This window comes from Physeter macrocephalus, chromosome 5, assembly GCF_002837175.3.
Source record: "Physeter macrocephalus isolate SW-GA chromosome 5, ASM283717v5, whole genome shotgun sequence".
NCBI lineage: Eukaryota > Metazoa > Chordata > Mammalia > Artiodactyla > Physeteridae > Physeter > Physeter macrocephalus.
Window position 1 is genome coordinate 12,745,560 of NC_041218.1, and position 27,237 is coordinate 12,772,796.

Below are 27,237 nucleotides of genomic sequence, written 5' to 3' on the forward strand. Positions count from 1 at the left end.
CCGCGGCACGTGGGACCCTCCCGGACCGGGGCGCGAACCCGGTTCCCCTGCATCGGCAGGCGGACGCGCAACCACTGCGCCACCAGGGAAGCCCCAAATACTCTATTTTTAACAAAACTTTTTCTACACATTAGTTTGGGGGCACAAAACATACCCCACTTTCCAACACACTATTTCCTTAATATTAGAATGCTAGCCCCTTTAATAAATCTTTGAGGTTCGGATCAATTTGTAATAGCACATTTATAATAGCTACTTATAATAGCATATGTTTGTGAGTCACACTTGCATAATAAATTTACATTTCTTTGCTCTTATTTACAATTTCCTCAGTCATAACCGTAACATTATAAGTTTACCTCTTGATACTCCTGAACCACTTGTTCTGGAGTGTTTCCCAAGAACACGTAGAAGTCAAGAATGCCCCCAGTGGTGCGGTAAGTGACAGCTGGGGTGGGCTGGAGGGAAACCTCTTGAAAGATTAAAAATGAAGCAAATAAACATTAGAATCTATTTTAGAGTAATAATTACAAAGCTTTGGACCAGAGGATCACCAGTCATCTGAACAATAATGAAGTGATCCTAATGCCTCAGTTTTTGTATAAAAAGGGACAAACTCTGACAAAGTCCACCCTCACAGCACAAGAGAGGCCAAAGCATTTGTTCTGTGACAGATTTCCATAACTGGTGACTGCAGTGTCTCAACTGCTGTGTCAGGATTTCATGAAAAAGCAACCAGTTTCAGGAAGGGGTCCAGAATAAGCCATTGTGGCATAAAAATGATTGTAAGCTGAAAACGTTTGAGTTTCTGAAATCCTTTATCCACCTAAAAGCACAGCCTCCCATATGAACTCAGCTGTCATAAACCCCCTGCCCTGGAGCAAAACTAATCTCCTCTGAGACAATAAATCGGCAGCACACAAGAATACCCAGCCCCCACTATTCTCCTAAGGGCTCACTTGATCTTTCCAAAACGTCATCTGTTGTTCCATTAAATGCCCTTTATCCCTCTCACCCCTTCTAAGAAGCCATTTGTTTCATCCTAAGTACTTTTCTTCCCCTATTAGGATGGTTTGTAAGTCCCAAATTCTAATCACCCCTTTGAGTTTACTCACTGAGCACTCTTGTGTATATGCAGGTTGCACATGTAAATAAACCTAGGTTTTTCTCTTGCTAACCTGTCTTTTGTCAGATTGATTTACAGGCCCCCAAATACCAAACCTAAGAGGACAGAGAAAAAAAATTTCTTCTCTGACATTCACAGCTACAGAATATGCTGTTCCCACCCCATATCCCATCATTATTGCAGGAACATAACCTGGCTAGACACACAGAGGTACTAGCCTCAGCAGATCTCACATCAAGCAAGAGCCAAACTAAAAAGATGTCAGAGATGATACTATAAATTCAAAATCCCTCTAAGCCCCAAATGCAATTTTCAGAGATGAAGTCTCCCCATAGCCTTGATTTGCATTAGGGATAAAAGGCCTCAAGATCGACTAAAATGTACTCTTCGGGCATAAGAACAACTCACACGGAGTATCTAGGATTCTGTGACCTTTCCCTCTAAGCCTGACACAGATTGTTTTCTGGTTCCTTTCAGCCACCTGAAACTGTACAATCCTTGTATTATCTCAGTCTATTCTTTGACTATCAGGTGTCTTAGAATCACCTTAGATCACTCAGAGTGATTCTCAAACAATCTGTGGTACAGGATCAGATCTTTATTTTTTAAATTTCCAGTTCTTTGCAAACTGATACTTTCGTAAAATAACATGAAAATGAATTATTAGAAAAAGTTTCATACATGTACTTGGATGCTACAGCAATGCTTACTCTTAATTTTATACTCATCTTACTGTAGACCTGAAACAGTCTTTGAACACTCCATGGGTCACGCTTTAAGGAGTACTGATCTAGTCCATCAAGTCCCAGTTGAGAAGAGGGTGGGGATCAATATCCTGTGCTGACCATCAACCCTGGGAGATTCTGACAGAACTCCTCTTTCCCTGTAGGGATTGACTCATTGCCCTAGGATTGGTTGTTACTGGTACAAGCAGAAAAACAGTTGAGAATCATTGATCTGATCTAAAACGTTCAAAGATAAGGAAGCAAGCTACTTCCTGGAATCTTATGATATTATACCATTTGGTCTTAAACAATCTGATTGTACTCTGCCTGACCCTCACGCTCCACTTTACCTTGCTACCCTTGGATGTCTCGATGTAACATTCACAGCTCAGTTGTAGTTCCTTGGTTACACCCTGCTATTACAGCAATTACCTGTTTCTTACCAGAGATTTTATTAAGCCCTGTACTGGATGAAAGTCTGAGGAAGGAGAAGAACAAATTGGTAGAAACTGCCTTAGAATAGATTATAGGAAAGCGTTAGCTGTTTTAACACTATAATAGTAAATATTCCAACAGAGGCAACCAGATTCAAGAAAATTGTAAGCTAAGAGAGAAAACTCTACTCATGGCTACCATGGGTCAACAGGTAATGAACTATGAATGGCACAATCAGAGAACATACAAGGCCCCAAGCTACGGCTCAGCCATTCCTAAAGGGCTCCATTCCTTTATCATAATGCTGTAAGAAAGGGACTGAAAATCATCCTTGTGTGTGAATATTCCTTTAGTCTTTTACCCATGGCATTGCTGTTCATCAGAAACACTCCAAAGGACAATCCACTAGCATCTTCAAGGCATAGGAAGAATGTCTGTGCACCATACAAGTTAGTTCCATCCTGCAGAAAGATAATATAAAACCAAAAATTTACAAATAAACCCCACATGGCCAGAAATAGCTTAGGAAATCGATTTTAATCATGTGAGGAATTGACAAGGAACTCATGTCAAAGAAGACACAAATTTTGAATATAAGGTCTATACTTGCTTGATGTTAATCAAGTGAATTAGCATTTTCATATAGAATGAATCAGCTATGACCATTTATCTAATAGAAATGTGAGAACCTGTGGTATGTTAGGATGTGGGAGAACAGGTTTGAAACTGTACTTCAAAAAAGCTCTTCTCTACAGATATCAAAAACAAACTTATGGTTACCAAAGGGGACACGTTGGGGGTAGGGATAAATCAGGAGCTTGGGGTGAACTCTATAAGATAGATAACTAAAAACGACCTACTGTATAGCACAGAGAACTCTACTCAATATCCTGTGATAATCTACATGAGAAAAGAATGAATATACTTATATGTATAACTGAATCACTTTGCCATACACCTGAAAGTAACACAACAGTGTAAAGCAACTATACTCCAATAAATTTTTTTTTTTTTAAAAAGAGCTCTTCTCTCAAAGAGGCTTGACCTTAACTCAAAGAGTCTTGACCTAACCTCATCTGCAAAAACTCCATCAAGCCCTAATAAAAATCAGGCACCTTTCTAATTTGCAACTAGATGGAGCTCTACTTAAGATATCTGGTCTTCTAGTCTTTACAACAGCATACATTAGAACTTGAGCTGGTCTTCTAGACTTTAGAACAGTAGTTCTCAACCTGGGCTGCATCCCACCCCAATTAAAACAGAATCTCTGGGAATAGAAGCAGACATCGATAGTTTGTTAAATTTCCCAGGTGATTCCAGTGTGTAATCATGTTTGAGAATCACTGCTCTGGGACAGCGTATCTCAAAATTTGGTGTGCGTACAGATGACAAAGGAACCTCATTTCAGTGTGGGGTCGAATTTACTAGATAGAAGAGGGAGCTGAGAGCCCAAATTCGTCATGCAGTGGTGCCCATACTGCACACTTCAAGCAGCGAGGATCTAAGGCTCCTTATTAAACAAGCCTCACCAGCCATATCCCAGATGAGCTGCTCGGACCCAGCACCTTTCCTGTTTTTCTGATAGGCCTATGGTATGGTGAGGAGCATGCGCCAGGGATTAGAGCCTATCTCTGCTCCTTACGAACTATGTTTTTTTTACATTGGGCTATTCATTTGGCTTTTCTAAACCCAGTTTCCTTGTCTGTTAAATGGAGTAAATTAGACTTATTTTTCTCAGAGTCCTTTTGGTAAATAGAGATAATATATTTTAAAATTCACTTAATAAATTATTCCTCTAATTTCCTTTCATCCAGCCACTAGTTCTGCTTAATTGGGAAAGTTGATGAACAAGACCTGAATGTAGTATTGCTGAGTCTAGAAAATACCTCTGTTTGAGTTTTAGCAGTCAAAACAAAACCAAGAGAGAAAAAACAAAATAAAATAACAACGAAACTCTACTCCTTCTATTCTTTCACTGCCCCAAATATTCTTCACACAAAGAATGATTAATACACAATTTTAGTTGATATTTTATCCTATTTTGCTGACAAACCTGGTAAATTGGTGATTTGTAAAGGTCAACCTAAAATATGGTAACCATAACCAGCATATTGTGCAGAATCAAAATTAGTTTTCTCCACAACTAGTTAGTTCAAAACGAAAATGTGATGAAAAATACTTGATATTTATTGAGAATTTTCTATGTGGCAGACACTCTTCTAGAGACTCTACATGTATCAATTCATTTAATTCCCATCACAACCCTATGAAGTAAGTATATTACCCCCATTTCATAGATGGGGAACTAAAGACACAGAGAGGAAACCTGCCCAGAACCACAAAACTGGTGAGTAGCAGTGCCAGAATTCAGACCCAGATAGCCTCACCCGAGCACCTGACTCTTAACGGTTATACTGTACTGCTAGCAGTGACCTTCATGAAGGAGGCTACGATATTCAGTGGAAAGGGGCCCATCCTGAAAGGTTACCCCTTTGGGGATTGTGTCCCTGGCAAATATGGGCCAGGTCTTCCAATTCATATCGTGCCGGTACTGCTGGTGCACGTGTTCTCCCAGACCATACACGTTAGCGCTAGGCAGTCGGATGGAGAGCTGCAGGAACTGATCAGCAAACAGCAGGGGCCCGATGCTGGAGTCAAACCTAGACGTGGGTGGAAAACACAGGGACGGGTGGGCAAGTGGAGTGGAGGGAATGCAACTGCTTAGAAAATTGTTCTTGTATCTCAAAGACTCAATACTCCCTGTTTAATCGGCCCCATTTGCCCTCCTGTGACATTTTTCCATGGACATCAAGAGATCAGGATTTCCTGAGGGCAGGTACCATTCGGCACATTTCTTAGATTTGTCCCCTTGACTCTCTATCACATGACCAGAATATCAGTCGTACATTACAGTAGATGCTCCATAGAGAGTTACTGCTGGATAGGTGTTAGATGGATGGAGGGAAAAAAGGGAAAATAAGGAGGAAAAATGACCAAATGGAAGGAAGAAAGAGAAAAAGGACACAGCCCAGTGCCTGGCCTACAATAAATGCTTAGTAATAAAAGAGGAGGAGGAGGAGGAAGAGGAGGAAGGAAGGAAGAGGAAGGAAGGCAGAAAAAAAGGATACATTTGGAGGTAGAGAGTCTGGTCACCAACAGTGGGCTCACAACCTTCAGGAATATTGTAGAAATGCATCCTTTTTCAGGCCTCAAACCTCCCTCCCCCAAAACCTTCATACTCAAATCTCCAGATAGGTTTGCAAAACTTACAGAACATGATTGTTGCTCGTTCTGATCACTTTGATGCTAAATGGCTGTTTGGAGATCTCAACTTTATAGGTCAAGGAAGAAGCAGTATTTCCTTTGAAGGGTTGCACATGTTCATGGGGCACTTCGTATCTGTCCTGGTTTTGGTCAGTTAACTGTGCAGAGAGATTAGGGAAAGATAGTCAAAATGAAAATGTCTCTGTTTTTCTAAAATAGAAGCATGCCTACCAACACCAGCACGTCCCAACATCTGTGCTCCCGGTACAGGAACCTGTGCAGCAAATGATATTATGTCTGAAATTATGTCACCAAATTCAGATGTTTAACACTTGGACGTAAGTTAGTCTTTAGGTAGAAATATACATTACAAGTCTGCAGACATAAACTATCTCTAGAATTTTCAAAGTTGTGGTAATTCTTTTTTTCCTTCCCTATATCATTTCACATGGTATAAAGGGAAAATAAATGAAAGCCAAAACTCACCAGTGAACTCTATAATATATATTTAGGAAGTTATCACACTGAAGGAAGGCTCTAAACGCTTTCAACATACACATGCTAAGTAAGAATAATGACAGTAGAGAAAAATACCTCCATTAGCAAATTTTTCTCTTTTGTAGTAACTGCAGTCATCAGGTAGGAAACAAGAACTTCTCCAAAAAAATTTTAAATAAACAAATATCATATGCTATCACTTATATGTGGAATCTAAAATATGATACAAATGAACTTATTCACAAAACTGAAAGACACACAGATACAGAAAACAAACTTAGGGTTACCAAAGGGGAAAGGGGGCTAGGGAGGGAAGAATTGCGAGTTTGGGATTAGCAGATACAAACTACCATATATAAAATAGATAAACAACAAGGGCCTACTGTAGAGCATAGGAAATTATATTCAGTATCTTGTAATAAACTATAATGGAAAAGAATATGAAAAAAAGAAACAAACTACAACCTTAAAGTGGAAACGGTTAGACGTCTGGTATTCCGCTGTGAGAAGGACGTTGTTGACATCATTTCCAAAAAGAGATGGAGAAGGCAACCTTTCCAACTGGGCTGTGAAGCCTAATGTGAAGGGGGTAAAGAGTTTTCATAGCTGGCTGTGTAAATTCACAAACAGCCACATACAATTAAGCTTTATGTCAAAGGGGCTGGCGAAAAGCCTTTCCTTCCCATAAGAAGAGGAGACACGGATGTGTGCCTCATCATACACACATACTGTCTTGGGCCAGATTCTGAAGCTAGGTATTGTCATTACCTTATTCAAAAACCATGCCTCTCTTCTCCAAAATCTGAATGGAAACATCCCTCAAAGGCCTAACTGTCGTTACACCAGCCCATCCATCACTCATATACCCTTTATATTCTGAGCCCTCAAGGTGTTCACATCCATTATTCCTTCTTAGTTATCTTCACCTTACGCCACAGGTGATCGTATGCATTGATGCCATCTCCCCAGTTATGTGACAAGCCAGGTGAGAGTCGAGACCTTATTAGAAAAGCCCATCAGGCCAAGAGGCCCTGAAAGAGGAGCATGCCTCTTCCTTTATGCTAAGAGCCTCCCCAAGTATCCCCATCATGTTCATTATTATGTCTGCATTTTGAGGTGGGAGAAAGAAGGGGGGATGTTTAGTCCATGAACACTGACACTGGCTAGCTAACTTTCATAAAACAATGATAAAATTGGAATTGTTTCCATATCATTAAAATTACAATATATTAGCATTGTTAGTAGTCTCAGAGGTTACTGAGTTCAAATCCCGCTCTTTAAAAGTTAGAAACCTGGGGAACGAAGAAGTTACAATGTTTGGACAAGGTTACAAAGGTACATAAAGACAGAGTCAGGAATAGAACATGTCTCCCAACTCCCAAGACAGAGAGTGATATTTTTCCTTGATGCCAAAATAGACTCTAGTCCTTGCTCAAGGGCAGTGCCCACCCCCTGTCACACGCTGTGGTAGCCATACAGAGTAACACCCCGCCTGCTGCTACAGCACTCTTCTGCAGTGTACAGAGCCAACCTGCAGAGGACACAGCCCAGTGCCTGGCCTACAATAAATGCTTGCAAACCTCCCTCCCCAGAGGATCTGGAGCTCCTTCCTCAAGGCTGAGTCTGGTTTACCTGCATTTGTGTTCACAAGGTTGCCCTCCACTTGATAGCCATGACTCTTAGAATAGTAGCACCAGGGCACACTTATGGGTCCCTGAGGTTTCCAGCAGCACCCACGCTGGTCACACATGGCCTGAAATAAGAGATTAGTTAGAGTAACTCCACTATGTGTAGAACACTATCATTGATAAATATAATTTGAGCTTGCAGTCTCATGAGCCTTGTTTTACAAATAAGGGACCTGATATTTAAAGAAATTGTGCTGTATCCCAGCCAATGCAGTGCTTGCACTCAAAACTCACTTTTCTGGCCAATATCCTTCCTTGTTGTTGCTATCATATAACAATATATGATCACAATGCATTCTCTACCTGTCATCACAATAAACCTGGTAAATTTATTTAAATATTCTAAACTACTATATAGTTATATCACCAGTAACCCAAAATGACAAATGGAGCTTCATTGATATTGGCTTTGGGCTTTAAAAAAAACTTTGCAATTAACTTTATTCAGAAGCTTTGAAATCAAGGCAATTTTGCTTTGACTTTTAAATGTGTATATTACAAATGGGTATATTTAGTATATGTGACATATATACATATATATTATACATATATACAGAGTGTATACATATGTGTATGTGTGTGTGTATATATAGTCTCTTAACTCCTCCCAAGGCAGTAAGTAATTGTTCCTTGAAACCCAAATAGATTCTGATTCTTATTTAAGAAAAGTACCTGCCTTTTACTACAATTAATGACTGAATCACATGGAGACTAAAATGGATACAATCTCTTTCTCATATAACTAATTTGGAAGAAGCAATCAGGTTAAAAACAAAAAAAGTACAAGGAAACTACTCCTCTTGAGTGTAACTAATAAAATACTATAGCAAAAATTACGGGTTGTGGCTTCCAAGATTAGATTACAGAGTGTCTCCCGTCTTGCTTGCTCCCTCCCTTTCACTTGCTCTGCTGGAGCTCTCACTCTGCGAGAAGTGAGCTGCTGGACTGCAGAATGACCCACATGGTGAGGAACTGAGGGAGGTCTCCAGCAAGGAACTGAGGTCCTCAGCCCAACAATCCTTGAGCAGCTGAATTCTGCTAATAATCACAATACACAAGCTTGAAAAGGATCATTCCTCAGTCCCAGAAGACACCTTGATTGCAGTCTTCTGGAAGCCTATGAGCCAAAAGCACCCAGACACACCAAGGCAAGATTTCTGACCATAGAAACTGTGAGAAAATAATGTTTGTTGTGTTAAGCCATTAAGTTTTGGGATAATTTGTTACACAGAAATAGATAACTAACATACCCTCCTATATTATTTTACAGATGAAGAACCTCAGGCCACAGAGGTAAAAGTTCACAGTGGTGAAGTGATCTGCCAAAGGTCACTTAGCTATTGAGAAGACAAGGACCAAAACTTAGCTCTCTTGTTATCCATTTCTTTTTTTCTATAGTCTGGGTTGAGTATCTGCTGAGCATATTTTCAGGAGGATACGGCAATGCTTTACAAATGTAAGACAAAAAAAATTGCTTAGATATATGAACAATTAGATTTAATCAAATGCTAATTTTTTTGCTAATAACCAATATTAAGGATCGAAAAACAGTGTCCATCTGTGGTTTCTATTGCTATGGAATCAGGCTTCACTGTGAACTCAACTAGTCAGCAGTTTTTGTTTTTTCTTTTCAAAACCCACTCAGATGAAACTTCAGTATAACCTGAAAAGAGAAAGATGTTGAAAATAGTGTTAAGCAGAATGGTTTCTGCATGCTCCCCAGAGCTTAATAACTTCTTCACTGAACTGGAAAGGGCAAAGATCAAAGAGTGGCCAAAGCAGCATGAAAAGTGAACAGCCTCTTGGCCACCTGGAAATCCCAGGCCCTGCAGCAGAGCCAAGCAGTTATGAGGAGCAATGTGGAGAGAAGCAGAGAGCGGGGCAAATAGACAAGAGAGTAAAGAGTAGGTGAAACCTCAGAAAAGAGTTGTAGAGAGAAGCTATAAAAAAATGACAACATGAATAGGACTGAAGGCACCCAAAAAGAATTAAACCCAAACTTGAGACACAAAATGTCCTTTTAAGTTGAACATGAGAATTAAAATTTAAGAGAAACTGCCAAAATAATATAGAGTGTATAATTTCCAATACAGTATTGAGGGGAAAACTAAGGGGAAAAATTCTGAATGCAAAAAATGAGGAAAGAAAACATGTATACGGGGGTAGGCGTGAATGGGGAGCAGTACATAAAAAACAGACCAAATGGAAAACACAAAATGAGACCATAGAAAAGAAGTTTTTCACGTCAATTATCATATGGCTTAAATACTTAATTTAAAAAACAAAGATAATCAGATTACACTTACAGAAATAAATTCAACTGAAGCTGTTTACAGGCAGCACACCCAAAATTTAAGCTCACAAAAGCACTAAAACAGGGGAAAACAGCTATGTGAGAAGAATTCTTACCAAAGGTTAGTACAGCTATAGCGACAGCTGACAAATAGACTTTAAGTAAATATTAATTATTAGAGAGACATAGAGTCACTACATGATGACAAAAGCATCAGTTCACCAGGAAGATATGACATCTCAAACCTGATACACACCTGATAATAAAGACTCAAAATATTTACAGAAAAACCTTAAAGAATCACAAGGTAAAATTGGAAAAGATAGTAAGTACATAATGCAATATTTTTAAAGAACTCCCTCAGTAATTGATAGATAAAGTAGACAAAAAAATAAAGATATTTTGCTTTTTACATAATAGATACATACAGGCTCCTGCAGCAACACAAAGAGAAGGACTGGATTGAACTCAGAGATAGTGAGAAATCAGATGCTGAAGACACTGCTTATGACCTAGTCAAGCTCTGCTCCACTGGAGTTCTTTTCTCCTCCAACCCCCAATGCTTCTTAACATTTAGAGAGAGAGAGAAGAAACAAAAAAGGAAGTATTTTATATCAAAATCAGATATGAGAGAAAAAGGAAAACTAGAATCCAGTTTTATCCACGAATACAAATGCAAAAACCTAAAAGAAAAGAGCACGCAATTTTAACAATGGAAATCAGCAACATATTAAATCAATAATAAGCGAGTGGTGTTTCTTCCAGAAACACAGGGATTCTTTACTATTAGAAAATCCACTGTATAATTTTTCATAACTTATTAAAGGAAGTACACAGTACAATCATTTAAATTAATCACCTGTTCATGATAAAATTCTTAGCAAACTGGGAATAAAAAGTAAGTTCCTTAGTTGGATAATGGGTAGATACCTAAAGCCTATAATATCCATCTCACTAACTGTGAAATATTAGAAACATTCCTTTTAAAATCAGAAAAAAGAGTAGGTGACCATGTCTATGATGTTTTATAATTAAATATATATTGGAGGTCCTAACACTATAAGACTAATGAGACAAGAAAATAAAGAAAATTTGTAAAACTAAAAAGGATGAAGCCAAGTTATCATTATTTTCTGACATAATATTGTATAAGTAAAAATCCAAGAAAATTTATAGAAATAAATTTAAACTAAATAAGTTAATTATTATTATATTAGATTTTCTATTTTCTTCTTAAAGTCATAACTTTTTCTTTTTTGCCTTTAGGCTTTTAATCTTCCTGGCATTGTTCCTTGAGATATGATGTAACATAGGAATATATAAGCTTGACTCCATTAAAATATAAAATATCTGTTCATCAAAACAGCATAAAATAGGTGAACACAGCCTCATAACTGCAGAAGATACTTGCAGCATGTATAATAAAAATAAGAAGTAGAATCTAGAATAACACAAACAAGAAACGTGTACAAATCAGTGAGTTGAAAATAATTTACTGATAAGACTACATATGCCTTGGAATATGTGCATCATTAGGTCATTAGGAGGCAGCATATCTAAGATTAAAAAAAAATTCAGGACCTCAGCAACTGCAGCATTTATAAACGACAGAAAGCAAAGTTGCAAGGACAAATGCAAACAGGTGAAAAGGAAGTGTCCCAGGTGCAGTGAGAGTCGGCCTGAGTGAATCAGAATTAGCCATCTCCTGCCACTGGAGGGAATGGGACCACAGTGGACCTTGCTCATTCAGCCCTGCCAACCATCCTGTCCCGGGTACTGGCTCCTCTAACCCTGTATCCCTCCATCCTGTTCTTTCTGTACTGTCCAGTGTCTCTCCACAGCCTTTATGTGTCCTGTCTTAGACACAGGACTCCCTCCCTTTACTGGGATAAGAAACAATGGAATTTATAACAAAGAATCATCTGAAGGGAAATTTATACTCTTGGTTCTTCAATCCCAGCGGAGAGAACTAGAGAGGAATGATAAAATGATATAGCAATGGCCTCAGCAGTAAAACATTCTGCCTAGCCTGGTGTCATATTCATAATTTCTTCCCACTCCCCTCCTCCACATAGCCATATACTTTCCTTCAACAAACACATTATATATATATATATATATATACACACAACATTATCCATTGAATCAGCCTCTCAACAACACTTTAGATCAGCATATGGCACCCAGGATACTTAAGAAATACCTTCTGAAAAACCAGATCACCGAAAGTGCTCCCAGAGTATTTCTCTCTGGCTGAGCTAAAGAGGAGCAGGCCAGTGAATGAATGCAAAGGTCATAGATTAATTCACTTGGGTATAACATTTAGAAAAAAGGCAAAGGTTGTTTATTGAACTACAATCTTGATACCACAGTATTACACTTGATCTCAGCCAAAAGGCCGAGAAGCAATGATACCACAGTATTAAACAGTCTTATTATAAAACCAAAGAAGCATTACTGAGGCAATAATGACATCTGAAGTTCACGTAGCCAATAACAAGATGGGCTGTTGCAGGAAAGTGGACAGACTGAGGATGCATTAGTCTTCCAGGTGGGCTTCTGAGCAAGTAGTTTCCTAGCACACTATGACAGGGGCAAGTAAATGGGTGTGGATCAACTTTCTGGAAACATCCTGTTTAGGTACAGCATATCTAGACCACAACTTCCCATTCCTATTGGCAAAGCAGCACATTAATTAATGGTCCTCTATCATCAAGCTCCAAACTACCTTATAGTCTTAAACATTATATGTTCTCTGGCAACCATCCTGTATCTTGGCCATATGGGACCATTCAATATGTCATGTATGTGCCCCACAATTTCCTCTTCTGTCACTTTGTGTGCATTGTCTCCTCTATCCTGAATTCACTTTCCATTCCTCTCATCTCTGTCAAAATCCTGCTTATCATTAATTCCAGACTGTCACCTTCTCCTTGATAATAATCTCTTCTGCTTTGTGATCCACACAGTATTTCGTTTATATCTTATAAATTTTTGTTTTATAGTCTAGTTATTTATTTACTTAGCTTATCTCCTCTACCTATTGAACCTATCATCTAAAATACCAAACTTTATGACATCTGGCCCCATACTGAAGTGCTTTTTTTTCTTTTTCTCTTCTATCTTCTTTTTCCTTTATTTCTTTTATTTTCTCTCTTCTTGGTTTCCCATTTCGTGATTTCGTTCAGCCCTAAGTGGCTGCTCCTAGCTGCTATGTATCACATAAAAAGCCAACCTCCTCTACCCGAAATCAAAGGTCTTCCAAAATCTGAATCCACCTTTTCTGTCAGACACATTTCTTCCTACTCCAAGCAGGCATGTCTCTTCATTAATCCAAGAGAAAGTTACATTTATTCAGTCAGGGCAAGAGGCCAGATGAAGGGGATTGAATGCTGCAATAGTCTTGGTAAGATGAACGGCTCTAACTGGGATTCCTTCCAACGCTGGCAGCCGTGCTGTCCAGGCTGATGCCCTTCTGTGCTCTCACTGCTTTGCCCTGTCCTGGGGATTTCCTGATCCTTGACTACTTACCATATTGGTGCTCTCTCTTGCCTTCAACACAGCCTCTGAGCTTCCTGACTAGTTTTGTCCAATCACTCTGCTCCTAACTACAGTTCCCAGGCATTTCTACTCCAAGCTATTTATCTGGCTCTGGTTCTTTTTTTCTGCCTTAACTTCCAGCTTCCCCAAAACCCCAGTCTATCACTACGGTTGATTTCTCATCTGTTATTGCTTTGCCATTTTGGTTTTCTCTGACTCAGCATCTATGCTATTTCAGTCAATACCAAAGTCAAATTGTGTAACCATTCTCACTTTCCACAGTTCACATTCTGTGACTCTGTCCAAGTTATGGGCTGAATTGTGTCCCCAGAAAAGATATGTTGGAAGTCCCAATACTCGGTACCTCAGAACTTGATCTTATTTGGAAACAGGATTGTTGCAGATGTGATTAGTTAAGGTGTGATCATACTGGAGTTGGGTGGGCCCTAAATCCAATGTGATCTGTGTCTTTATAAAAATGGGAAATTTGAACACAGACACACACAGAGAATGCTTTGTGAAGATGGAAGCAGAGAATGGAGTAATGTAGCTACAAGCCAAGAAACGCCAAGGATTGTGGCCGTCACCAGAAGCTAGGACGAAGGCATGGAACAGATTCTTCCTCAGAGCCCTCAAAAGGAACCAACCCTAATGACACCTTGATTTTGGACTTCTAGCCTCCAGAAGTATGAAAGAAAAAAAAATGCAGAAATAAAATGTCTTTTGGTATTAGGACCTTTAGACAAACCAAAATAGTAACTCTCAAGAACATCACAGATTATTCCAGCCCGTAAACAACAGGATGGCTACAGAGATAAATGTGAGAGTGCCACATGCCCAAGAATCGCATGCAGGAAGCATCCCTTCTGTGTCTGATACAAGTCCGCCATTTCAGGTCAGTGGACTTCACGCAGAAGGCTGCATTTTGTTTTTAATCACTCTCAACATGAAACATGACTGATACGGTGTGTGCATTGCATTTTATAATCATATATTCAGCTGGACTTCAGGTGATGATCAGGAAACACTGCCCAAAAGTAAATGCCCAGATGCCTGCACCATCTTTAATCTGGTATTTATTACCTCTTCCTTCAAAACTTGGCTCTTGAAACTTTATCCTTATTTGAAATACTGTTTTATGCCTATGGATGACTTTTTATTGTAGATCCTAGATAACCTTTTAGAATTGTGTAAGGAAAAAAGAAAGACAGAGAGAGGGCAAGAAACAGAGTCAGAAACAGAGTCAGAGAGACCTAGTAACCAAGTAGTGTTGCCAGATAAAAGACAAATATATTTTTAGTATAAGTAAGTCCCAAGTCTTACACGGGACATAATTATACTAAAATGTTTTCATTGTTTATCTGAAATTCAAACCTAAATGGACAGCATGTACTTTTATTTGCTGAATCTGTCAACACAAGGAAATTTTCTAGTTCTTCCTCTCCCAAGGCTGAGCTGTCATATAAGCATGAATACAGGATTTCTTTTCCTGAGCCACCAATAATTGCAGTGCAAACAATAAACAACTCTGGGGGCTACAGACAGAAAAAAAAAAAAGAAAACAAACCCTTATCCAATGGCACAAACTCTTAAATAAAAACAAGATCTGTAACTCAAACCTTTGTTGGTGACTGGTCAGGGATGCAGTTTATCCGTTCCAATTCATTTACCACTGGGCACTCGGCAGAACCAGGAGTGGTACTTTTCCCAGGATCTGGAGTAACTGTCATCCCAGGACCTGAGGTAACTGTTGTCCCAGGACCTGGGATAATCCCAAAAGCAAACATAAGATGACAGAATTAATATCACAGGCATTCGATACCCCCATAGTTCTCAACACCTCCAATTATATGGACTCCACTACTGACTGGGCTGCACTCTATGACCTTGAAATGTACACATTCACTTTATAAAGCCTCATTTTGTTCTTGCTGACTGTATTTAACTCTACATATACCTGCACCCATCTCCTTCTACCAGCAAGGCCCTCCCCCATGAGACAGTACATACAAGAGCAAGGAGTTGGACTCCAACATTAGATTGGAAGCTCACCAAAGTGGGAACCAAATCTACCTCCTCTACTCCAGGGGTTGGTAAACTATGTCCTGTGGACCAAATCAGGTCACAGCCTGATTTGTAAATAAAATATTGCTGTCACACAGCCACACCCAGATTTTTTATGTATTGTCCATAGCTGCTTTTGTTATTATAGGCAGAATTAGGTAGTTAGGACAGAGACCATATGGTCCACAAAATATGAAGTATTAAGTATATGGCCCTTTACAGAGAAGTCTGTACACTCTGATTTGGTCCTGTACTTCCACCCAGGCAGCTGGTTCATGAAATGTCTGCACACAGATCACGTGCAGTATATGTTGTTCTCTTGAATGTTACCCTAATCATAGTAACCTCAATTCTCCTTTCTCAGTCAACAGGCAATCCCTTGACAAGGAACACTTCTGAGTGATGGCATTCTTATACAAATGTAAAATCTCAGAGGACAAAAAATTAAAGGGAGGCCACCAAACTAGAAACTGGCAGCTAGAATCTAGGCCAGTTGATTGATGGATTCAGACTTATAAATCAGTTAGATAGGACTTCCCTGGTGGCGCAGTGATTAAGAATCCACCTGCCAGTGCAGGGACACAGGTTCAAGCCCTGGTCCAGGAAGATCCCACATGCCGCGGAGCAATTAAGCCCATGCACCACAACTACTGAGCCTGTGCTCTAGAGCCCACGAGTCACAACTACTGAGCTCATGTGCAACAACTACTGAAGCCCGCACACCTAGAGCCCATGCTCCACAACAAGAGAAGCCACCGCAATGAGAAGCCCACGAACTGCAACCAAGAGTAGCCCCCGCTCGCCACAACTAGAGAAAGCCCGCGCACAGCAACGGAGACCCAACACAGCCAAAAATAATAAATTAATTAATTAATTTTTTAAAAAGTCAGTAAAATAAAGAAGGCACATTTATTGCACTCTAACATAAGGAAGTTAGATTTCTTTAGTGCACTCTACAATAAACTAATAACAATATTAAAACAAAACAATGAGGCTTCTAATAAGTTTTCTTTTCACTAAGGTTTCCAATTCAAAAGTGGTGGAGTAATAGCACTTTATACTTGTGCTAGTTTCCACATAAGGGTTTTAGTTTCATCTTCAGGATCATAGAATTTTAAGAACTGAACAACCTTTGAGATTATTTAATCTAACTTCCCACAGAAGTAGAAATGGCGTGACTGAGAATGAGGTAGGGGGAGGGGGCAAAGGTTTTCCTCTGGCAACACACTGGCCCCTCATCACCTGCCCCACCTAGGAAGCTGCTCCTAGCTGAAGCCCAGATAAGAAATCATGGATAACTCAGCACAATCCAGCCCTTCTGTTAAAACAAAACAGTTCAACAAACTTTTAATAAAAAAACTCTGGTAGCTGTTATTTTTTAAAGAACCAAACTTGGGCCTAAGGTACTTTAATTGATTATATACTTATTTGACTACATTTCATATAAGGGTATTGTTGATTACTATTGTTAACAAAATTACAATTATTCAGTGAAATTCAGCAAATATATTTCAAGTGCCAGTTGTGGAATCCTGCGCTGTGCTAAATTGGGAAATGAAAGTGTCAGGGTTAGCCCTACAATGAATACCTATTGTGCTGTCACAGTTTGAGTCAGGCGGTCCCCAAGACACACATATAATACACACACACACACACCATGTTCACACCAGTGAATATGAAAGCATCACTTCCCTGCCATTTCTGAGGTGTTTGCTCTGATAAGAGCAACATATGGAGGGGGGAACACCAGAGTTCCTTGTTACCTTCGGATTCCAAAGAATCTCTGGCTGAAAGCACAAACAGAGGAATAGTGATGATAAACACCACAAGCAGAAGAACACTGAGCATAAGCTCCAAAGTAGTGAACTTTTTCAACTGCTTTCTTGCCATCTACAAAGAAAGAGAAAACAATTTTAGATTTGAGTTTTATTTAACATGTGGTTAGCAAACGTTTTTAACAGAAAAGCTCAAATGTATACATAAGAGGAATGAATAACATAATAAACACCCAGGTACCCATCAACTAGATTAAAAAATTATCAAGTGGCCAATCTCATTCTGTTTATTCTTCTTTTTTAAAGGTAATATAAAAACTTTTATTTTTCTTATGTCTATTCTTATTCATGTCTCTCCTTAACCTTGGGTTATTTTGAAGCAATTCTCAGATTTCATATCTTTTATTCTGAAAATATTTAAGCATATTTTTTAGACATTTCTCCAAAGAAGAAATACAGATCGCCAACAAACACATGGAAGAATGCTCAACATCATTAATCATTAGAGAAATGCAAATCAAAACGACAATGAGATATCATCTCACACCGGTCAGATTGGCCATCATCAAAAACTCTAGAAATAATAAATGCTGGAGAGGGTGTGGAGAAAAGGGAACCCTCTTGCACTGCTGGTGGGAATGTAAATTGATACAGCCACTATGGAGAACAGTATGGAGGTTCCTTAAAAAACTACAAATAGAACTACCATACGACCCCGCAATCCCACTACTGGGCATATACCCTGAGAAAACCATAATTCAAAAAGAGTCATGTACCAAAATGTTCATTGCAGCTCTATTTACAATAGCAAGGACATGGAAGCAACCTAACTGTCCATCAACAGATGAATGGATAAAGAAGATGTGGCACATATATACAATGGAATATTACTCAGCCATAAAAAGAAATGAAACTGAGTTATTTGTAATGAGGTGGATAGAACTGGAGTCTGTCATACAGAGTGAAGTAAGTCAGAAGGAGAAAAACAAATACCGTATGCTAACACATATATATGGAATCTAAGAAAAAAAAATGTCATGAAGAGATTAGTGGTAGGACAGGAATAAAACACAGACCTACTAGAGCATGGACTTGAGGACATGGGGAGGGGGAAGGGTAAGCTGTGACGAAGTGAGAGAGTGGCAGGGACATATATGCACTACCAAATGTAAATTAGATAGCTAGTGGGAAGCTGCCGCATAGCACAGGGAGATCACCTCTGTGCTTTGTGACCACGAGAGGGGTGGGATAGGGACGGTGGGAGGGAGGGAGACTTTGTTGTAAAGGAGAAACTAACACACTATTGTAAAACAGTTATACTCCAATAAAGATGTTAAAAAAAAAATAAGAAATTTCACAAAAGCCAAGCAAAATACTGTTATCACACTTAAAATATTTTTTAAATAATTCTTTAATCATCAAATTAAAGATTTATTTTTAAAAAATTTCCCTCATTGTCTGATAAGCATTTTATAGTTTGTTCTACTCTCATAAGTGTACAAGTAAGATTTATATATGACTAATTGATTTGTGTCTGTTAAGTCTTTTTTAACCAGTGAGGTTTGTTCTGTAGATCTGCCCACAATCTGGATTTTGTTGATTGCATCTCCATGCATGCCAACATGTTTCTCTATCCTTGTATTTCCTATAAATTATTAGATCTAGAGTTTTGACAGATACAGGTTGGTTTCTTTTTAGCATGAATGGTGCATAGATGGTACAACATCTTCCAGCAAGAGACACATAAAATCTAGCAGTCTCCTTTTTTAAAAAAAAAATGTTCACAGCCATTGGCGAGCATTTCTTCGATCCATTATTTCATTAGGAGTTGTGATGCAGTGACACTGTAATTTTATCATTCTTTGTTCACTTATTAAATGAAATATTCCTATAGAAAGAAATTTCCCCTCATCTATCATTTGTTTCATAAAGGTACAGTTTGTATAGGAAAGGCAGGATAAATGTTTGACTCTTTATTTACTGGTTTTCAAAATAAGGAGTAATAAGGAGTAGTTTCCCTAGCATCCTCCAAAGGGGATCAATGAGATTTTTTGGTCCAATATCTTTATGAACTCATAGATTTAAATACATTTCATCTGTATTAATCCATTGATATTATTATTATTATTAATGCTCATATTGTCCCATCTCTACCCACTGACAGTCTCTTCAAGTTGGCTCTTGGTACTCTTTGGTACTTTCCCTGCTTGATGGTTTAACATGATAACCTAGGCTCCTTTTGTACATTTCCTGCCCCTTGTCTCAAATCAAACACTTCTAAGGAGTCCTGGTTCCTTTTAGTGGCAACAGTATTTACAAACTATAATCTGGATAGAGTCTGTGAAATTTAACCTAGAATTCCAAAACTGAAGGGACCTTATGGATCATCTTGACCAGTGCTGCCTTTGGAGCCCCAAGGGGTCCTTGAGGATTTTTAATTTCAAAAAAAATACAGAAATTACACATTTATCTATGTTAGACTCATTATGAACCCTAGCTAGGGATCAGAATATTTTATCAAGAAGTTTAAATCAGACACTCGGCACTTGCCCCTGCTCCACTCCTACTGAATCAGAATCTCTGGGGTTAAGGCCTGGATATCTGATTTTTTAAAAACCTCCACAGATGATTCTGATATGCAATCATGTTTCAAAAGCAGTGAATCCGTCTAATATAGGTTCGCTGTTGGCTCCCTGCCGAACAAACTATAGTATCTCTGCAATGCACTAGGAATCCTGTGTGCTCTTCAAGTACATAGAACACTGAGATCGACACATGAAGCTCATCTTGTTGGGATGCTAAATTTAGAGTATTTTAAGCCAAAATTTGGCTTTTAAGTAAAGATTCATGAAGTTCAAAACCTAAAAACATTATCCTTTATATTCAAAGATCCACCATAAATTGGGCGTTGAAGTATCTTCTTATTAGTGAGGAAAGATTCGGCAAAATCATCCACATTTACTCTTTCCATGCTATGGGAGGTTACAGGGAAGCCCGGAGAGCCCAGGGATCAACTCAACTGCTCAGAGGCATGAATACTGACATCCTCTGTCCAGATACGGAGCATAGCAACATAGCACGTGTCTGAACGAAGAAATAAAATACCACGTTCCTAAGGGTGAGTATTGTGATCAACACAGAAACAGGACTTGAGGAGAGAAAAACCCGACAGCTATTAAAGCAGGGACCACTGGGATCATCAGTGTCACCCAGGCCTCTGTGCAGACTCCCTTAGTCTTTGGCCAGGAAGGCACAGATCACCATGCACAAACTCAAATGGGGATTACGCCTCACATGCAGTCCTTTCTAGAAACCTTCCTCAGAGCTTCCATCCTTGGACTTGGTCCTTTGTTCGTCTCAATTCTGATTCTGGACTGAGTTGTGGCTCTACCCTCCATGGGCAGCAAGTAAATAAACCCCCCATCACTCCCTTCACGTCCTTCCCCTGGACGGCCCAGATGTGACTGCATGTACCTCCTTCCTCTGACCCCACTGCTGTCCTTCTTTAGAAGGACCTCACTGTCTCTTAGGGGAGGGCACACTGTCTTTTACGTTTTGTACAAGAATGTGGACACAGATATAGCACTTCTCCAAAAGCGTGAGAAACTATGTAGAGCCATACTTTAATGCAGAAATGCACTGCTCAGCAGGGAGTGAAACCTACAGCTGGTCACAATCAATACACAAACCAGAGGGAGGGAGAAATATCTTGTCGAAAGAAGAAGTAAACAAATCCATTGCCAAGTTGAGTGGTGTGATTGGAATGATTCCTAAAATGAGTTTCATTGACCTAACTAGCTTCTTGTATTTCCTCAAGTTACGAAAAATTGTACATTAGCCGTATCTAGAGTCAGACACACTGAAAAGTGTAAAGAAAAAGAAGAGGAGAGAAGAGAGTGGAAGGAGCAGAATTATCTACACCAATGGGCCACTGGTTTTGACACCTCACAAGTTTAAAATGGTTTCCATTGCTTATGAGACTAAATGGTGTGTCATCTATTACCATCTGACTCTTAATAATCATTATCACTAAGTGTCTGGTCTTCTATGTGCCAGGTATTTTCCAAGCTTGATTAGATATCTGTATAACCCTGAAAGGCAGATATTTTATAAACCAGAAAACAGAGGTCAAAACGGTATAAAACTTGTCAGCGACCACAGACAAATGGTGGAGCTGAAATTCACTACCAGTCTGCGCTCCAGGGACCAGCTTCTCGGAACACACACTCCCCAACAGCACCTTCTCCACTTATCAGGTCGAACAATATCTCCTCCAGGACTTCAAATGAATAACCCTCCCTCTCTCGCTCCCAAGCACTCTATCTAGATTTATAACCCTGAGGAGAATCTGTCTTCCCTACTAACTTTGAAGCTACTAGAGGAAAGTGAGTACAAGTTTCTTACCCCTCCCCAAGTGGTCCCTCTCAGCCTGAGAGCCTCAGATACCGACTCCCTTGGCTCTGGGGCAGCTGAGTGGAGCCAGGGCAGAGAGTCCAGGGCCATTCTTCTGCTGGCAGTTGCCGCCTCTGGAAATCCAGATCCCTTTCAATTAGCCTAGTGATGCCACCTTCCTTTCTTTTTAATCACTGTATCATTTTTTTAATTTTTATTTTATATTGGAGTATAGCTGATTGACAATGTTGTATTAGTTTCAGGTGTACAGCATAGTGATTAGTTATACAAATACATATATCTTTTCTTTTTTCAAGTTCTTTTCCCATTTAGGTTATTACAGACCTGTGCTATAGAGTAGGTCCTTATTGCTTATCTATTTTAAATATAACAGTGTGTTCATGTCCATCCCAATCTCCCAGTCTATCCCACCCACCCCCCACCCCAGTAACCATAAGTTCATTCTCTAAGTCTGTTATCACTGTATCTTTTTCTTAATAATTGGTTTTTTTTTTTCCTTTTCCTTGTGCTCTCTGATGTGGACAGTGCTGGCAAGAACTCCACCATGCCTCAGTGCACGCTACCTGGCAGGTGCTCTAAGTGAGTATTTGCTGATTAGGGAGCAAGACTGAGTGGAAACACCACCACAGGATCCTTTGGCCATGCACTCACTGCTGGGTCCTTGTTCCTCTTTCCCAAGAGGAAAGGTGGAGAAGAAAGGGGAAACAGTGTGCCTTCATCCCAGGAACCTCACCAGTAATCATAGGGGCACTAGTGAAAAGGAAAGAAAAAATAAAATTTGGATTTAAAAAATAATATAAGTTAGAGGGCAGTTATTTATTTTACAAAAGGATCCAAGTCAAGCTTTCTTTAAATCAATCTTTGAAGTATGAAGGAGTGGTACATCGATATCCCCAGGGAGATTTTTTTTAAGAATATACAGCTACCTCCCTCTCCATCTGACCTTTGTAACAATTGCTCATAACCAGTAATAGCCTTCATGTGAGTTGTAACATACAAAGAAATAGCTGAAAACCATCTCTTTATAAATGAGTAGTTTATATTCTTTACCAGAATATATCCTAGTAAATGCACTTTCTGGAAAACAACACTTTTCACAGCCCCTTCATAAGCCCAACCACAGCTGAACACAGCCCCACATCCCTCTCCTGCTCTCTGTACCCTCCTACTCCCAGCTCAGAACTGCCCCCAACTCCACTGCAGACCCCCTTTCCCAGGCTGATTATGAGCTGAGCTGTTCTCTGCTCTGAATCCCCAGCACAATGGTTCTGTCTGCTTTTCTTCGTCCATATTGTTACAGACTCATTTCATTTAGTACATCTTTATTAGAATGTCAAGGGAAGTCTGGAAAGGAAAAAAGGTAAAATCCTGTGATCAGTCTACCATCTGGAACCCTTCTATGTAGGTTTTAAAAGTTCCCTAGATCACTTTGATATTCACTTCCGCTCCACTCCTGTTTGAGAATCACTTGGGAAACCTTGAGTTCAGTGGATTTAATAACATTGAATGACATTATCCTATGAGGGGGAGGGGGAACAGCAGGTGTAAATTAAGGACAGTGCAATAAGGGACAAAAATGAGGTAGGAGACAGTAATAAAGAAAAATGAAACACATTTGGAGGGCGTACGAGGGATGGGTGGCTCCTTGAAAGTTTTCAACCCCATCAAAGCACCCCTCCCAACTCTTCCAGTATCTCCAGTATATCAATGCGCCCTCTCTAACCTCAGCTCATTTGTGACCAAGGATAAGTGTTCCTAAGGCTTTTCCCCCAAAGGTATGTCTACTTTCTTAGGTTTACAACACCACTTTTCTTTTTCAAATTGTAAGCTCTTAGGGTGTGAGAATTATGCCTGCTTCTTTCTCTTTATTTCCTTCCTAAATACCTACAAGCAGAAACTACATAATCAATACCTACCGACCAATAACATTTTATTCCCTGACTGAATATTTACAAAATAACCTGAATACTTCCTAATTATAGTACACCGTGAAGGTACTTTAGAGGATACAATGATGGTACCTGCCTTAAGTGGACTTAAATTCCAATACCACTATTTCCTTCTACCCAGTAAAGGCAATGTATGGTAGAAAGAAGAAGAGAAGGGATGTGCTCTTTCTTAAAAATCAGAAGACCTTAATTTTATTCCTCATTCTGAAAATAACTAGCCAGATGACCTTAAGAAATTTACTTAAGCTTTCTGGTTCTCTGTTTCCTCACTTACAAATTAAAGAGGTTGAACGTGAAGATCTACAAAATTCATACCAGCTTTTATATGTCATGCTTAAGTGAGTCACCCAAATTGCTTGCTACTTTACTCCTCTCTTCCACAGAAGATCCCTGTGCTAAACACATCATTGGCATTTTCCTTCTTCATTATATGCCCAAGTTCTCTTTCTCAGTGTGAGAGCATGCTAAACACAGCTTGAGAAGACCTGAGCTTGCTTTTTAGCCCTACCATTTCTTGCTGTGGTCACCAAAGAATTTAACACTCTTGAATCTCAGTTTCCTGATGTGTAAAAATGGAACTAAGAATATCTATTACTATCTATCATCATCTTCTTATTGTGAGAATCAAATAAAAACATCTTAAATAATAAAGCATTACATATCCTTATTTATTACTTACCATAGAGAAAATACTCTTGGGTACAAAACAGCATGTTCCTAAGAACTCTGTCAATCCCTCTCTCCGTGAGGGTGGCACCCCACCTTACTCAGTGCTTTGTAAAGTGGAAGATGCATGTTCCTGGCAGCTGTCCTTATGAACTTGTTCTGATATGAACTCCTATATGCTAAGTGCTTTATGGCCCCATGTGTCAGGTGACTCACGTGGTACCTGAGACACAGGTGCAGAAATCTAGGAAGAAGCAGGAGGAGCTATGAGCAGCAATCTTGCCCATTCAAAGTCCGATTCTCCACCAGCCCACTCATGGCTCCTCTCCCGGGCTGCCTTGTAAATCACACTATTTTTACTCAAAAAGCACATCCCTTCTCTTCTTCCCTGAAGTCTTCCTTCAAAACTCCCCAGCTTGCGAATCTTAAATCCTCAGCTCAACTTAGTTGTTTGATATTTTCTTGCAGCCTCACTGTCCACCCAATCAATATGTCCTCACACAACCTCCAGATGGTCCTCAGGCAGAAGAAAAATTTTTCATACACTGATGAGAAATCTCTATCTGTCACCGTAATACCCTCTTAACATGCAAAAGGAAATCGGGCTATACCCTTCTCTGCAAGGATTGCCTTGGTTTTTCTAAAGTAAATGACCCAGCTCTAACCTTTCATACCTGTCCTGTCCCCAATACATCATATTCTCAAAGGCTTTATAAGATATTCCATAATACTAATCTTGCATGTAAAACTCCATAAATATTAATAGGCTTCCATGCCTGATATAATTAAATTAACTAATGAGATCAAGAGCGATCTCATGTTCACTGGCAAGGAGCAGAGTTATCAGAATGCCTATGGAAGTGACCATGTCTCCTTCTCTTTGGTGGTTGCTGACAGCTGTGAAATAGGAGACTGTTCTTCATACTAATATTTAAATTTTTCCCAAATGGTTATTAACATACTGTGTTACACGCTATGAAGAAAAAGCCACCCACCATTTACTAGTCAAACTGTAAACACTATATGCTCAATAAAGATTTGGCAAAGCTACTCAAGTTATTTACACCCGTAATCTGGATATCCATTTATAGAAATTTAGCCCATAAATACACTTGCGGCTTCCGAGGTCAGATCCCAGGGAGAGGACTGGGGTTGGCTGCGTGAACACAGCCTGAAGGGGGCTAGTGCACCACAGCTAGCCGGGAGGGAGTCCGGGAAAAAGTCTGGACCTGCCAAAGAGGTAAGAGACCATTGTTTCAGGGTGAGCATGCAGAGGGGATTCAGAGCATCACCTAATCGAGCTCCAGAGACAGGCCTAAGCCGAGGCTATCAGTGCTGAAACCAGGAACTGTGCAGCCCACCACTGCCAGAGTCCCGTGATCCAGGGACAACGTCCCCGGGAGAACACATGGTGTGCCTCAGGCCGGTGCAACCTCACACCAGCCTCCGCAAGCTCGTTCCGCATTCCGTACCCCTCGCTTCCCCCGGCCTGAGTGAGCCAGAGGCCCTGCATCAGCTGCTCCTTTAACCCCCTCCTGTCTGGGCGAAGAACAGTTGTCCTCAGGTGACCTACACACAGAGGCGGGTCCAAATCCAAAGCTGAACCCCAGGAGCTGTGCGAACAAAGAAAAGAAAGGGAAATCTCTCCCAGCAGCCTCAGCAGCAGTGGATTAAACCTCCACGATCAACTTGATGTACCCTGCATCTGTGGAATACCTGAATAGACAATGAAATATCCCAAAATCAAGGTGGTGGACTTTGGGAGCAACTGTAGACTTGGGGTTTGCTTTCTGCATGCAATTTGTTTCTGGTTTTATGTCTATCTTAGTTTAGTATTTAGAGCTTATTATCATTGGTAGACTTGTCTATTAATTTGGTTGCTCTCTTCCTTTTTTAAAAAAAAAAATATATTTTCCCTTTTTCTCTTTCTGTGAGTGTGTATGTGTATGCTTCTTTGTGTGATTTTGTCTGAATAGCTTTGCTTTTACCGCTTGTCCTGGGGTATGTCTGTCTGTTTTTGCTTTTTTTTTTTATAGTTTTTAGCACTTGTTATCATCGGTGGATTTGTTTATTGGTTTGGCTGCTCTCTTCTTTCTTTTTTTAAAATTAGTTTTAAATTTTTTTATTTTAATAATATATTTTTTTATTTTAATAACTTTATTTTATTTATTTAATTTTTCTTTCTTTCTGGTTTTTTTTCTCCCTTTTCTTCTGAGCCATGTGGCTGACAAGATCTTGGTGCTCCGGCCGGGTGTCAGGCCTGAGCCTCTTAGGTGGAAGAACCAAGTTCAAGACATTGTTCCACCACAGACCTCCTGGACCCATGTAATATCAATCAGCGAGAGGTCTCCCAGAGATCTCTAGCTCAACACTAAGACCCAGATCCACTCCACAACTATCAAGCTCCAGTGCTGGATACCGCATGCCAAAAAACTAGCAACACAGGAACAAAACACCACCCATTAGCAGAGAGGCTGCCTAAAATCATCATAAGTTCACAAACACCCCAAAACACACCGCTGGACATGGTTCTGCCCACCAGAAAGACAAGATCCAGCCTGATCCACAAGAACACAGGGACCAGTCCCCTCCACCAGGAAGCCTACACAACCCACTGAACCAACATTACCCACTGGGGGCAGACACCAAAAACAACGGGAACTACGAACCTGCAGCCTGTGAAAAGGAGACCCCAAACACAGTATGTTAAGCAAAATGAGAAGACAGAGAAATACAAAGCAGATGAAGGAGCAAGGTAAAAACCCATGAGACCAAACAAATGAAGAGGAAATAGGCAGTCT

General features: G+C 39.8%; 1 protein-coding gene across 1 annotated transcript in view; it reads right to left on the reverse strand.

Moving 5' to 3' along the window:
• Nucleotides 1–27,237, reverse strand: part of MGAM (maltase-glucoamylase) — a 145,471-nt gene that overhangs the window by 64,669 nt on the left and 53,565 nt on the right. Inside the window, exons 3-10 of the mRNA XM_007103334.4 lie at nt 17,397–17,523; nt 15,189–15,331; nt 7,681–7,801; nt 6,514–6,623; nt 5,557–5,708; nt 4,775–4,946; nt 2,648–2,747; nt 360–472 (exon numbers count right to left, since the gene is read on the reverse strand). Coding sequence (XP_007103396.3) covers nt 360–472; nt 2,648–2,747; nt 4,775–4,946; nt 5,557–5,708; nt 6,514–6,623; nt 7,681–7,801; nt 15,189–15,331; nt 17,397–17,523 — 1,038 coding nt within the window. The remainder of the gene's footprint in view (nt 1–359; nt 473–2,647; nt 2,748–4,774; nt 4,947–5,556; nt 5,709–6,513; nt 6,624–7,680; nt 7,802–15,188; nt 15,332–17,396; nt 17,524–27,237) is intronic.